The sequence below is a fragment of the Coregonus lavaretus genome (assembly GCF_964263955.1).
Source record: "Coregonus lavaretus genome assembly, chromosome: 8".
NCBI classification, from domain to species: domain Eukaryota; kingdom Metazoa; phylum Chordata; class Actinopteri; order Salmoniformes; family Salmonidae; genus Coregonus; species Coregonus lavaretus.
In genome coordinates, this window is record NC_139995.1 from 55,065,564 (window position 1) to 55,079,817 (window position 14,254).

At 45.8% G+C, this 14,254-nt stretch overlaps 1 protein-coding gene across 1 annotated transcript in view; it reads left to right on the forward strand.

Annotated features, from left to right (window-relative positions):
• Positions 1–215: 215 nt before the first annotated feature.
• LOC311133624 (acid-sensing ion channel 1-like) overlaps positions 216–14,254 on the forward strand; it is a 20,730-nt gene continuing 6,691 nt past the window's right edge. Inside the window, exon 1 of the mRNA XM_084167144.1 lies at positions 216–1,504. Within this exon, the coding sequence (XP_084023270.1) occupies positions 1,137–1,504 (368 nt within the window). The 5' untranslated portion in view covers positions 216–1,136. The remainder of the gene's footprint in view (positions 1,505–14,254) is intronic.

Genomic DNA, 14,254 nt, shown 5'->3' on the forward strand with positions numbered 1-14,254 from the left:
CACAAATATTCTGGTGAATTCGATACAGGCAGCTGTGGTTTTTAAGGACAGGCAAGCATCAGTCGGGAGACTCGCGCGGGTCCGAGCTGTCTCTATTTTCCAACCGACTTCGTCACCCGATGTAAAACACGTGCCATCCAATCCATGCTCTCCTCCTATTCTGGCATCGAGTTAATTGATTAGGGAAACGCTGTTTCGGTCGACAGCTTCCGAGGTTCCCTCTGCGTTTTACCCCCTAATGTGTTGGAATTGGATTTACACATTTAGCTGATTTATTAGCCTACGCATGATTTAATTCAGAAGCCTTTCATCCTAAATCGTGTTTCCTCTTATCCCGGTGAAAAGGGGAGTTTATGATGACTGCATTGTTGTGGTGGGTGCTGTTCTAGAGAGACGGGATGCAAGGCTGATGCCTGACGGACGCGTCCGCTCACTGTTTTCTCACTGGGAATGTAACAAGACAGTCTCATACAGTCTCCGCTATTTCACATGATGCAACTGCATGATCTTTACTAAAACTGCCAGAGCAGGCAATTTTTTTTTTAGGTTTGTACAAGTGGGAGCCGGTGGGAAGGAACGCAGCGTGTTATATGGGCCGATAACTAGCAGCATCTCCCGAGAAACAGCGTTTGTTGTATTGCAATTGCATATGATTGAACCGCTCCTGACACCATATACATTCAGTCCTTACTGTGGTTTTGCTGGGATTTTTTTTTCTTCCAAGGCTGGAAGAGAGACACACTAACTTGTGCTGCGGAAATCGGTCCTGAAGTATATGGGAGAGGAGGTATTGGCATCTATCTATGCGCGTAAATGTGGGACTATATTGTACATATGTTTGAGTTATCACATGGGACAGTCTGAAGGGAAATTGAGCGCGAAAAAGTAGAGTTCCTCGGCAGATAATCCGAAGAATGTACGGGTAGCCTAGATAGATGGTGTTATTTTGTTGGGGGTTCAGTGACGCACAATTTCATACCGCCTGGATGAGGAACATAGAAATCCATGTGTAGAAGGGCGTGAACTCACAGACTCACAGTCGGTACCCTCCATCCTTCCCTAGTCTTAATAGCATTCCCTCCTCTTCTAGTACTTTCCCCTTCTTCCACTTCACACTGATACCATATAGCCTCGTCATGGATCTCAAAGCGGAGTCGGAAGAGACGGTGGACTCCTTCAAGCGACCTGTGCCTATCGAAGTTTTCGCCAGCAGGTCCACACTGCACGGCATCTCGCACATGTTCACCTATGAACGGATGTGCATCAAGCGGTGCCTGTGGATCTTGTTCTTCCTGGCTTCTCTGGGGTTCCTGGTGTTGGTGTGTGTGGACCGGGTTCAATTCTACTTCCAGTACCCTTACGTTACCAAGCTAGATGAGATGGCGACCCCACTAATGATATTCCCCACTGTCACCTTCTGCAACCTGAACTCCTTTCGCTTCGGCAGGGTGACGCGCAACGATCTGTACCATGCAGGGGAGCTCCTGGCACTACTCGACGGAAGGTTTGTGAGGATAAGCGTTTAAAAACAAATGTGTTTGTTTGTGACCGTTTGCCTACATGAGATTGCATAGGTACAATAGTTTGCATAGATGCCACAGCATTTGGAGTTTCTACTATAGTAAAGTGAGTAGGCTATTCCAGGTAACTTTTCATTCCACTAGCAGACAGCTCCACCCACCTGGGCTTGTGCAGCTGCAGTTTCCCATCTGCTTGCAATTATGGTCCATTCATAATGTGACATAACATGGTTTGAGACGTGGATGCCTGCCTTGGTGATTACAGGTCACACATATTGTGCAACATTAGCTGTGTCTAGCTGCCAATAACGGCTCACTGTCCATTCATGGTTTTCTCGTGTTTATCCAAAACATATCCAGGTTTTTCACTAGCCTCAGTCTTTTTCACCACAAGACAGTTCATAGTTCAAAAGAGTAAGGCAAAAAAAAAATGTGAAGTTAGTACTGTCGGTTTTCATAAAAGTGTTTTCACAGTGATTGCCATTAAAACCCTACTGACATATAGGGTCATGTAATGGAACTAATGTAGGGTACTTTGTAGAAGTGTTAAGTTATCTGGAAGTGAGTTATGGTACAGTAGAGCTACAACAACACCAGATCAACTTTGATCAACGTAACCTGCCTGTCACTGTCCTGCTTCTGTACACAAACAACATGGTGGAGACATGCACAAACTTTTAAAGCATTTTGTACTTCTAACCCTGATACAGCTCACCTCACACTTAGGTAACACGGGTGAAATGGGTTTGAGGGCGTAGAGGGTTATACTCTTTATGATAACTTTCATGACTAAGACATTCATAAACGGTTAATACGTAAGTATTACATGATTTGTAAACATTGAGAGCATAGGGATTGAATTAAGCCATTATATTAGACCAAATATACGCTATGTGAATCATGTGATACCCACCCTATATATCATATGTGGATGATACAGTACAGAGAAGACATGATACATACAGATGGAGAAATACTGAAATAGTAGAATTCCATGCTACTAAACGTGATGTGAGCCAGGCTCTGTTTTAACCATGAATCTGAATAGCAGCAATGTAGTCCCATGCTGCTGGATCTGTATGTGAATCACTTCATGTGTATTTTAGCGTATTGATCCACACAGCTTTTTTTTTGCCTAAGGCCATGTAAGAACACTACTTCTGTGGTAGCAGGCTACATGTAAGGGTTTTACACATGGAATCTCAGTTTTCATACAGAACACTGTCTGTCTGTCTCTCTCGCTCTCTCCCTGTGATCTCGCTCTCTCTCTCTCCGCTCTCTCTCGCTCTCTCTCCCTGTCTCTGTGACCTCTCGATGTTCACATTACTGCTAGCCTGGGACAAATGTTGAATGTATTATATTGCTTGAAGTGGTTGCAGATGTTTCTACATCTCAGCTATAATACAATCCTTCATGGGAGGCCAAAGCAAGGAAGGAAACCTCAATGCTTTAGAAAACGAATCTCCTGTTTAGCCCCAAAGATCCAGAAAAACCCTTCTCCATCAGCTTTACAGAGCCCCCTCCCAGTCCCGGCAGTCAGTTCATTACGCGCTCAAAAACAAGTGTTGTTATTGCACAAACATGAAAACAAAGTGGTTGTGTATAAAATGAAGATATATAAGAGGAGAACAGCAGCCTCCTCTAATTTAGCTGGAGGCAGAGAGAGAAGAGAGAGGAGGAAGAGCCCAGAGAAAGAGAGAGGAGCGAGTAGAAAGTCACACCAATCTCAAAGAGAGGGTGGGAGGGATGACAAGCAGAAGCAATTAACCAGTGTCTGGTAAACTGTGTGATAAACAAGCCCTTATCCCAGACCTTTAATTACTGGTGTTTGTGAAACACCAGGTTGCGCTCCAAATGCCACCCTATTCCCTACATAGTGCACTACTTTTGACCAGAGCCCTATGGGCTATATAGGAAATAGGGTGCAATTTGGGACAGAGCCACGGTGTTGTCCTGCTGAAAAACAGGCTCCCTGCGTCTCCCTTCTTCTGCTTTTCTCCCTGAACCCCATAGACTGTTTGGCCGTGGATGCATCAAGTCCTTCTGTTACCTTCTGAGTAGGGGAGTGTGAGGGGAATGTGTGTGTGTGTGTGTGTGAGGGGGTGGTTTCTTTAGAAGACGAGAAGAAACTGACTGTCAGTTCGGTGGGAAAGATGTGTTAAAACGTTGATTGTGTTGCTCCAATATTTGTCTATCAAATACCCAGTCAGCTAACAGCAGTGATTTTCTCCTCCGCTTCCTCTTCTTCCTCCTCTTCCTCCTCCTCCTCCTCTTCATCACCCTCCTCCTCCTCCTCCTCTTCCTCCTCTTCCTCCTCCTCTTCTTCCTCTTCCTCTTCCTCCTCTTCATCCTCCTCCTCCAGGGAAGGCTAGACGCCTGTCTGAACTGCTGAGGCAGCAACATGGGGCAATGAGCTACAGTACTGTCTTTCAGAAGAAGAATGTACCCCTCTGTCGAAGCCCTTTGGGCTGGTTTCCTGGACACAGATTAATCCAAGTCCTGGACCTACAGTAAAAGCATACTCAATGCTCTCCTTAAAAAAGGGTTTGAGTCTGAAGTCAGGCTTCACAGTGTAGAACAATTGGGATCAATCCAGTTGATAGTGAATCTAATTAGAGGATGATTTAATGGGGGGAAGGGCTGCTTCGATAATAGAAGATGGCATGTGCTGCTAGAGTCATCGACTATTCTTTTGCTGACACAAATCGTTTCTCACCTAATTTGCTTCCTAATTCTATGCAAATGTGATTAGGCCTATATGATTGTAATAATGACTCGGGGTTTTGATGACTGCGTATGTTTTGTCTCTGCTCTTTATCATAGCAGGTTGATAGCATGTAATCAGGTGTCATCTAGGTCAGGGCTTCTCAAAATTCATCAGGGACCCCCTCATAATCAGAACACAACTTGAGTTAGATAAAAAAAAAAATAGCATACAAGGAGTTTTAATATGACTTCGGCATACATGGCCGGATGAACCAAGTCTCCGGCCCTGCAGGAACATTTTAAAGGCCCACATCTTGGCATTGTAAAAAAAAACATTTAGCAGTTTTCCCTGCAATTCTTCACATTTCATCATGGGGCAGAGAGATTTCTTGTTGTTGCAGCTTTAAAGCTAATATCTGGGTCCGTGAACCCCACTTTGAGAATCCCTGGTCAAGGCCCCTTGGACATTGGTGCTTAGATAAGGATAGAGAGGATCGACTGTGATTTCTTTAGTAAACACTCCAGTGACTCTGGTGTATTAGAGCCTAAGGAGCCAATCACCAGCGAACAGGCGTGATAGGTAATTTAGTAATGGGTTATTTACGGTAATGAAAGTATAAGGGTTTAATTAATTTGGTTACCTACTAATAACTTTCTACCTACTGATACATTTGAGAACGTTTTAGAAGTGTTTGCTTATGAGGAATGCAGATAAAGTCCTAATGAAAAGTGTTTGTCAGCCTGCTTTTTAGTTACTGTATCTTAATTAATGTTTTTTATTTTTTGTGGTACTTTTTACCCCCTTTTTCTCTCCAATTGGTAGTTACAGTCTTGTCCCATCGCTGCAACTCCCGTACGGACTCGGGAGAGGCGAAGGTCGAGAGCCATGCGTCCTCTGAAACACAACCCCGTCAAGCCGCACTGCTTCTTGAAACACTGCTCGTTTAATCCGGAAGCCAGCCGCACCAATGTGTCGGAGGAAACAGCGTACAGCTGGCGACCGAAGTCAGCGTGCCCTGCCGCCACGAGGCACTAGAGCACGATGGGACAAGGACATCCCAGCCGGCCAAACCCTCCTCTAACCCAGACGACGTTGGGCCAATGGGTCTCCCGGTCGCGACCGGCTGCGACACAGCCCGGGATTGAACTCGGATCTGTAGTGACGCCTCTAGCAGCGCGATGCAGTGCCTTAGACCGCTGCGCCACTCGGGAGGCCTAGTTACTGTAGCTTTGAACTGTGCGAAATGCTAACACTCTGTCTGGTGTATGTCTATTTACTTATCCCCTTCTCCTGAGGTGGAAAGAGAGAGAGATAGACAGAGAGAAAGATGGAGACGGTGCAGATGCTCCCTCCTTCATTCCTCTAGCGATCCTCTGTTAGCGGTGTCTGAAAATTAAAGTGCTTGTGGCCCATAATCCAATTGAACCTCCTCCCTCCCCACTGTAGGGTACAGAGAGAGCTGTGATTGCTTTAGGGAGAGTAGCACAGTGGCAAGGCAATATAACATATCCACACATAAACTCCACGACCAAAGGCATGTGGACACCTGCTCGTCGAACATCTCATTCCAAAACCATGGACATTAATATGGAGTTGGTCCCCCCCTTCGCTGCTATAACAGCCTCCACTCTTCTGGGAAGGCTTCCCACTAGATGTTGGAACATTGCTGCGGGGACTTGCTTCCATTCAGCCACAAGAGCATTAGTGAGGTCGGGCACTGATGTTGGGTGATTAGGCCTGGCTCGCAGTCGGCATTCCAATTCATCCCAAAGGTGTTCGATGGGGTTGAGGTCAGGGCTCTGTGCAGGCCGGTCAAGTTCTTCCACACCCATCTCGACAAACCATTTCAAACCAACTTTTTGCACGGGGGCATTGTCATGCTGAAACAGGAAAAGGCCTTCCCCAATCTGTTACCACAAAGTTGGAAGCACAGAATCGTCTAGAATGTAATTGTATGACTAATCTGTAAGTCGCTCTGGATAAGAGCATCTGCTAAATGACTAAAATGTAAATGTAAATGTATGCTGTAGCGTTAAGATTTCCCTTCACTGGAACTAAGGGGCCTAGCCCGAACCAGGAAAAACAGCCCCAGACCATTATTCCTCCTCCACCAAACTTTACAGTTGGCACTATACATTTGGGTAGGTAGCGTTCTTCTGGTATCCGCCAAACCCAGAATTGTCTGTCGGACTGCCAGATGGTGCAGCGTGATTCATCACTCCAGAGAACACGTTTCCACTGCTCCAGAGTCCAATGGCGGAGAGCTTTACACCACTCTAGCCAACGGTTGGCATTGCGCATGGGGATTTTAGGTTTATGTGCGGCTGCTCGGCCATGGAAACCCATTTCATGAAGCTCCCGACGAATAGTTCTTGTGCTGACGTTGCTTCCGGAGGCAGTTTGGAACTCGGTAGTGAGTACTGCAACCGAGGACAGACGATTTTTTAGCACTCGGTGGTCCCGTTCTGTGAGCTTGTGTGGCCTACCACTTCGCAGCTGAGCCGTTGTTGCTCCTAGACGTTTCCACTTCACAATAACTGCACTTACATTTGACCGGGGCAGCTCTAGCAGGGCAGATATTTGACGAACTGACTTGTTGGAAAGGTGGCATCCTATGATGGTGCCACGTTGAAAGTCACTGAGCTCTTCAGTACGGGCCATTCTACTGCCAATGTTTGTCTATGGCGATTGCATGGCTGTGTGCTCGATTTTATACACTTTTCAGCAACGGGTGTGACTGAAATGGCCAAATCCACTAATTTGAAATAGCTGAATCCAGTCATTTGAAGGGGTGTCCACATTCTTTTGAACGAAGGCGTTATTATAAATGAAATGAAACTGTTCGACGTAAATGTTCATATGAAAACCATAACTGGCACGCAGATCGGTAGAAATTGTAAGATCAATTTGTATTCCACATGAGAAAGGTTGCCGACTCCTCGATCATCCGTTCACCGACACCGCGTCTCACAAAGACACGGCGGTTGGAACCAAAAATCTCCAATTTGGACTCCAGACCAAAGGATACATTTCCACCGGTCTAATGTCCATTGCTCGTGTTTCTTGGCCCAAGCACGTCTCTTCTTATTATTGGTGTCCTTTAGTAGTGGTTTCTTTGCAGCAATTCGACCACAAAGGCCTGATTCACACAGTCCCCTCTGAACAGTTGATGTTGAGATGTGTCTGTGACTTGAACTCTGTGAAGCATTTATTTGGGGTGCAATTTCTGAGGCTGGTAACTCTAATGAACTTTTCCTATGCAGCAGAGGTAACTCTGGGTCTTCCATTCCTGTGGTGGTCCTCATGAGAGCCAGTTTCATCATAGCGCTTGATGGTTTTTGCGACTGCGCTTGAAGAAACGTTCAAAGTTCTTGAAATGTTCCGTATTGACTGACCTTCATGTCTTCAAGTAATGATGGACTGTCGTTTCTCTTAGCTTATTTGAGCTGTTCTTGCCATAATATGGACTTGGTATTTTACCAAATAAGGCTGTCTTCTGTATACCCCCCTCTACCTTGTCACAACACAACTGATTGGCTCAAACGCATTAAGAAGGAAAAAAATTCCACAAATTAACTTTTAAGAAGGCACACCTGTTAATTGAAATGCATTCCAGGTGACTGGAAGCTGGTTGAGAGAATGCCAAGAGTGTGCAAAGCTGTCATCAAGGCAAAGGGTGGCTATTTGAAGATTTTAACACTTTTTTTTGGTTATTACATGATTCCATATGTGTTATTTCATAGTTTTGATGTCTTCACTATTATTCTACAATGTAAAAAATTGTAAAAATAAAGAAAAACCCTGGAATGAGTAGGTGTGTCCAAACTTTTTACTGGTAGTGTATATACAGTACCAGTCAAAAGTTTGGACACACCAAGTCATTGAAGGGTTTTACTTAATTTTTACTATTTTCTACACGCACCTTATTACGCATAGAAGTAGGCCTAGGCTACCTGGCCTGCGCGCAAATGTAGGCTAATAAATGTGCCCATTTGGGGATCTGATACTATTTCTGATTGTCTTAACCACACCATCACTGTGAAGCTTCTCAAAGTAATTTTTTCTTTGCCTCAAACAGCAAGTAAACTAAGTGTTATTACGTCCCACGGGGGGCCAGTATGAAAAATGTATGCACTCACTTAACTGTAAGTCGCTCTGGATAAGAGCGTCTGCTAAGTGATTAAAATGTAAATGTCAATAGTTCCTCAATGTAGCCTATTTGAAAAATATTTCCAGCTCTCTCTCCCTTTCCATATCCACTCAGCATGAAAGGGGGAAAAAATGTCATGCTCTGATTCTGTGAAAACGTCATAAAAAAGGCATACCTGATTACTTCTAATCCCTTACATAGCCTACAGCTGTGTCTGTCTGTCTGGAGCTCACAGGCATAGGAAACTCTGAGGGCCCAGAATATTTTTGTCACGCCCTGGCTCTGGGGACTCTTAAATGTTGAGCCAGGGTGTGGAGTTTCTATGTATTATTTTCTATGTTAGTTCTAGATCGTGTGGATCTATGTTGGCCAGGGTGATTCCCAATCAGAGGCAGCTGTAACTCGTTGTCTCTGATTGGGGACCATACTTAGGCAGCCTGTTTGGCACTAGTCGGTGTGGGATCTTGTTCCGATAAGGTTTGTGTTGTGTAACCTAGGACTTCACGTATCATTTGTTTGTTGTTTTTGTTCGTGTGGTGTACTTAAATAAATAATGTAAGCATAACACGCTGCGCCTTGGTCCGTCTCATCAGTCAACAATCGTGACAGAAGATCCCACCAAGCCTGGATCAAGCAGCGTGACGAGGAGAGAGGATGGACTTGGGAGGAGATGAGAGAGAGTCTGGCTAGAGGGATGGAGGCCATGATCACGGGGGAGAGACAAGCCCAGACATTTTTTAGGAGGGGGGGCTCACGCCGTGGACGACGAGGCTACAGGAGGCAACAAGGGAGAAGGAGGGTGTAGGGGCACGGCGAGAGGAGCTGGTTAGGCAGCAGAAGGAGCGGAGGTTTATAAGGGAACCCAGTCCCGCTCCTCGCACCAAGAAAGTGGTGTGTGTCGCCAGTCCAGTCCGGCCCGTTCCAGCTCCCCGCACCAAGCCAGTGGTGCGCGTCGCCAGCCCAGTCCGGCCTGTTCCTGCCCCTCGCACCAAGCCAGAGGTGCGCGTCGCCAGCCCGGTCCGGCCTGTTCCTGACCCTCGCACCAAGCCAGTGGTGCGCGTCGTAAGCCCGGTCCGGCCCGTTCCTGCACCCCGCACCAAGCCAGTGGTGCGCGTCGTCAGCCCGGTCCGGCCCGTTCCTGCTCCCCGCAACAAGCCAGTGGTGCGCGTCGTCAGCCCGGTCCGGCCCGTTCCTGCTCCCCGCACTAAGCCAGTGGTGCGCGTCGTCAGCCCGGTACGGCCCGTTCCTGCTCCCCGCACCAAGCCAGTGGTGCGCGTCGTCAGCCCGGTCCGGCCCGTTCCTGCTCCCCGCACCAAGCCAGTGGTGCGCGTCGTCAGCCCGGTCCGGCCCGTTCCTGCTCCCCGCACTAAGCCAGTGGTGCGTGTGTCCAGTCCGGCACGGCCCGTGCCTGTTCCACCGGTGTCTGGTCCGGCACTGGTCAGCTGCTCCACTCCGGAGCCAGAGCAATCCGCTCCACCGGGGTCCGGTCCAACTCCTGTCAGCGGATCCACTCCGGAGCCAGAGCAATCCGCTCCACCGGTGTCCAGTCCAGCTCCGGCCAGCGGCTCCAGTCCGGAGCCTGTACAGATCGATCCACCGTCGTCGGGTCCAACACCAGTCAGCGGTGCCAGACCAGATCAGGGGCGCAACGGGGAGGTGGTGAGAAAGTTGTGGTCACGCCCGGAGCCGGATCCGCCTCCGAGGCGGAATGCCCACCCGGCCCCTACCCTGTTGTGTTTGTGTGGCGCGGTCGCAGTCCGCGCCTTTGGTGGGGGGGATCTTGTTCCGTTAAGGTTTGTGTTGTGTAACCTAGGACTTCACGTATCGTTTGTTTGTTGTTTTTGTTCGTGTGGTGTACTTAAATAAATAATGTACGCATATCACGATCGTGACAATTTTATACAATGTTGCAAGTTTGCTAGCACCAGCTTTCAGGCAGGACTAAGTTAATAGTTGATACAATGTTTCAAGTTCCTTGTGTAGCCAATGTGATGTATAGGATATTTACTTTTTTCTACGCGGGCTGCAATGTTATTATTTGTTGGCTTTATGTAGGCAATTTTTACATATTGGCAATGGCAATAGAAGTTAGTTTTTAGATTTGTATCATTTTCATTTAGATAGAATTTTGATTAACCACATGACATTGATTTTGCGATATGAAAACTGTTCCACAAAAATGTGCATAGGAAACTGGCACGCAGATCAGTAGAAATGGTACGATTACACTCCAAATGGAAAAGGTTTCCCACTGTTGGTGCAGCCTATTACCGGCAACTTCAGAAGCGTAATGGCAGAATCTGCGAAAGCCAGCAGCAGCAGGCAGTGGGAGGAGGAGGAGGAGGAAGAGGGAGAGGAGGTGGGTCGGGTCGTTTTTTTTCTTCTCCCTCTGGTTAGGCTATATTGATCTCTCTACTTACTTACTTTATTGTCCCCATGGGGAAATTTTGTTGCAGTGTCATGTACACATTTAAAGTGGCGTTAAATACAAAACAAGATTGACAATACAACTTTCAATAACAGTCACGCACCAATAAAAGTAAGAAATAAGAAATAAAACATTTAAAACATTTAAAACAAAGACTAGCCTGCTGGCCTTACGGGGTCAATGGGAACATTTGCCCGAGCTATTTAAGAGGGATATCACACCTGGCACAAATGATTGTCTCGTTCTATTTTTCCTGCTGAGGGGTGCCCTATACCTACGCCCAGAGGGGAGTAATTCAAAGTCCAGGTACAGGGGGTGACTTGGGTCTAAAATGATTTTGTGAGCTCTGGCTCCCTCTTTAGTAATTTGTGTCTTAATTTTTAATCGCAGTGCTTAAAACATTAGACAAGCTCAGTAGCATACATATAGTTCATTTTATTCAAACATAGGGTGTGTCTATGTATGGAAAAAAACTAGTTTTAAAATTTTGACCAATCAATTGGGGACAGCCCTAAGAACAACAGCAGTGGCTTTAGAAAACGGTCTTTGTTCCGCAATAGCATTTTGAGCAACGGCTATACAGTGTGGAAAAAAAGTATTTAGTCAGCCACCAATTGTGCAAGTTCTCCCACTTAAAAAGATGAGAGAGGCCTGTAATTTTCATCATAGGTACACGTCAACTATGACAGACAAATTGGGGAAAAAAAATCCAGAAAATCACATTGTAGGATTTTTAATGAATTTATTTGCAAATTATGGTGGAAAATAAGTATTTGGTCACCTACAAACAAGCAAGATTTCTGGCTCTCACACACCTGTAACTTCTTCTTTAAGAGGCTCCTCTGTCCTCCACTCGTTACCTGTATTAATGGCACCTGTTTGAACTTGTTATCAGTATGAAAGACACCTGTCCACAACCTCAAACAGTCACACTCCAAACTCCACTATGGCCAAGACCAAAGAGCTGTCAAAGGACACCAGAAACAAAATTGTAGACCAGCACCAGGCTGGGAAGACTGAATCTGCAATAGGTAAGCAGCTTGGTTTGAAGAAATCAACTGTGGGAGCAATTATTAGGAAATGGAAGACATACAAGACCACTGATAATCTCCCTCAATCTGGGGCTCCACGCAAGATCTCACCCCGTGGGGTCAAAATGATCACAAGAACGGTGAGCAAAAATCCCAGAACCACACGGGGGGACCTAGTGAATGACCTGCAGAGAGCTGGGACCAAAGTAACAAAGCCTACCATCAGTAACACACTACGCCACCAGGGACTCAAATCCTGCAGTGCCAGACGTGTCCCCCTGCTTAAGCCAGTACATGTCCAGGCCCATCTGAAGTTTGCTAGAGTGCATTTGGATGATCCAGAAGAGGATTGGGAGAATGTCATATGGTCAGATGAAACCAAAATATAACTTTTTGGTAAAAACTCAACTCGTCGTGTTTGGAGGACAAAGAATGCTGAGTTGCATCCAAAGAACACCATACCTACTGTGAAGCATGGGGGTGGAAACATCATGCTTTGGGGCTGTTTTTCTGCAAAGGGACCAGGACGACTGATCCGTGTAAAGGAAAGAATGAATGGGGCCATGTATCGTGAGATTTTGAGTGAAAACCTCCTTCCATCAGCAAGGGCATTGAAGATGAAACGTGGCTGGGTCTTTCTGCATGACAATGATCCCAAACACACCGCCCGGGCAACGAAGGAGTGGCTTCGTAAGAAGCATTTCAAGGTCCTGTAGTGGCCTAGCCAGTCTCCAGATCTCAACCCCATAGAAAATCTTTGGAGGGAGTTGAAAGTCCGTGTTGCCCAGCGACAGCCCCAAAACATCACTGCTCTAGAGGAGATCTGCATGGAGGAATGGGCCAAAATACCAGCAACAGTGTGTGAAAACCTTGTGAAGACTTACAGAAAACGTTTGACCTGTGTCATTGCCAACAAAGGGTATATAACAAAGTATTGAGAAACTTTTGTTATTGACCAAATACTTATTTTCCACCATAATTTGCAAATAAATTCATAAAAAATCCTACAATGTGATTTTCTGGATTTTTTTTCTCATTTTGTCTGTCATAGTTGACGTGTACCTATTATGAAAATTACAGGCCTCTCTCATCTTTTTAAGTGGGAGAACTTGCACAATTGGTGGCTGACTAAATACTTTTTTCCCCCCACTGTAATACTGGTTATAATACTTGTGCTTCTCAGAATGCATCTCTCCCTCCTCCGCGCTCACAGTGGGGAGAGGGAGTGAGAGTGGCTCGATCACACAGCAGCCGGCTGAGAAACAGGGACAGGCAGACGCTTCCATAGCAGGAATCGACATAATGCACGTAGGCTATTATTGTTAACCCAATAACTGTTTAGAACAAAAAAAAATCTGCAGGATCATTGTGTAGCAAAATCACTGAAAATAACCAACCTAAGCAAAATGCTTCAGGAAGAGGAGGGGTAATGTCAGTGTCTGTCATTTTTGGTGTGTCGTCCCAGCTCTACTCTAGCTGTGGATCTGAGATCTAAGCAACAACACAAGGATCTTAAGTGCTCTCCTGGCAGCTCTGTGTTGCTAAAAGACGCTTAGTTGGACACTGGGTACAATTCAATTAGGAATACAGTACATCGCACGAAGGCGCTTTGCTGTTATGGAGATGAACCATGACAAGGTATTGATGCGATGCCGTATGCGCAGCAGTTGAACTATTTTTACTGCTACCCCAGTAATCACTCCTTTCAATGGCGCCCTTTTCTTGAGAGCGAAACAATTCACAATTCTTTCCCCCATTTGTCTAAATCTGAGCGCATTCTCCCTCTGACCAACAGAAACACAAACAATTGGTCCTCTGTAGCTCAGCTGGTAGAGCACGGCGCTTGTAACGCCAAGGTAGTGGGTTCGATCCCCGGGACCACCCATACACAAAAATGTATGCACGCATGACTGTAAGTCGCTTTGGATAAAAGCGTCTGCTAAATGGCATATTATTATTATTATAACTATGTTTGAACCATGTTCAAGTTTGAACCACGGTGTAAAGTCTTAGACCATGTCTAAACTTTCTTGGTCGTTACTTGGCGTATGGCAGGGTTCCCCAACTGGCGGTGGTTTTATTTGGACCCCCGAATTTTCTTAGCAAAAAATTAAAATAAATAAAAGACTGTAAACACTAGGAAATCTTCTCCAAGTGATTTTAATTTGGGAAAACTGTTCCCAAGTATTCCCACGCCTAATAGAGAGACACATGATGGTGTACAAATGTAAGCAAGGTTTTAAATTATTATGCTTTAGTCAAACATTATATCTGTTTGGGCTTCTTGCGGTTAATTTGCAATCTACAAATTAGATCCCGACCATCCACTCAAGAAAAAATATTTTTCCATAACAAAAAATATTTTATTGTCAGCTGTTTGAAGCTGGTGTACATCCCTGCTCATAACAACTGAATACT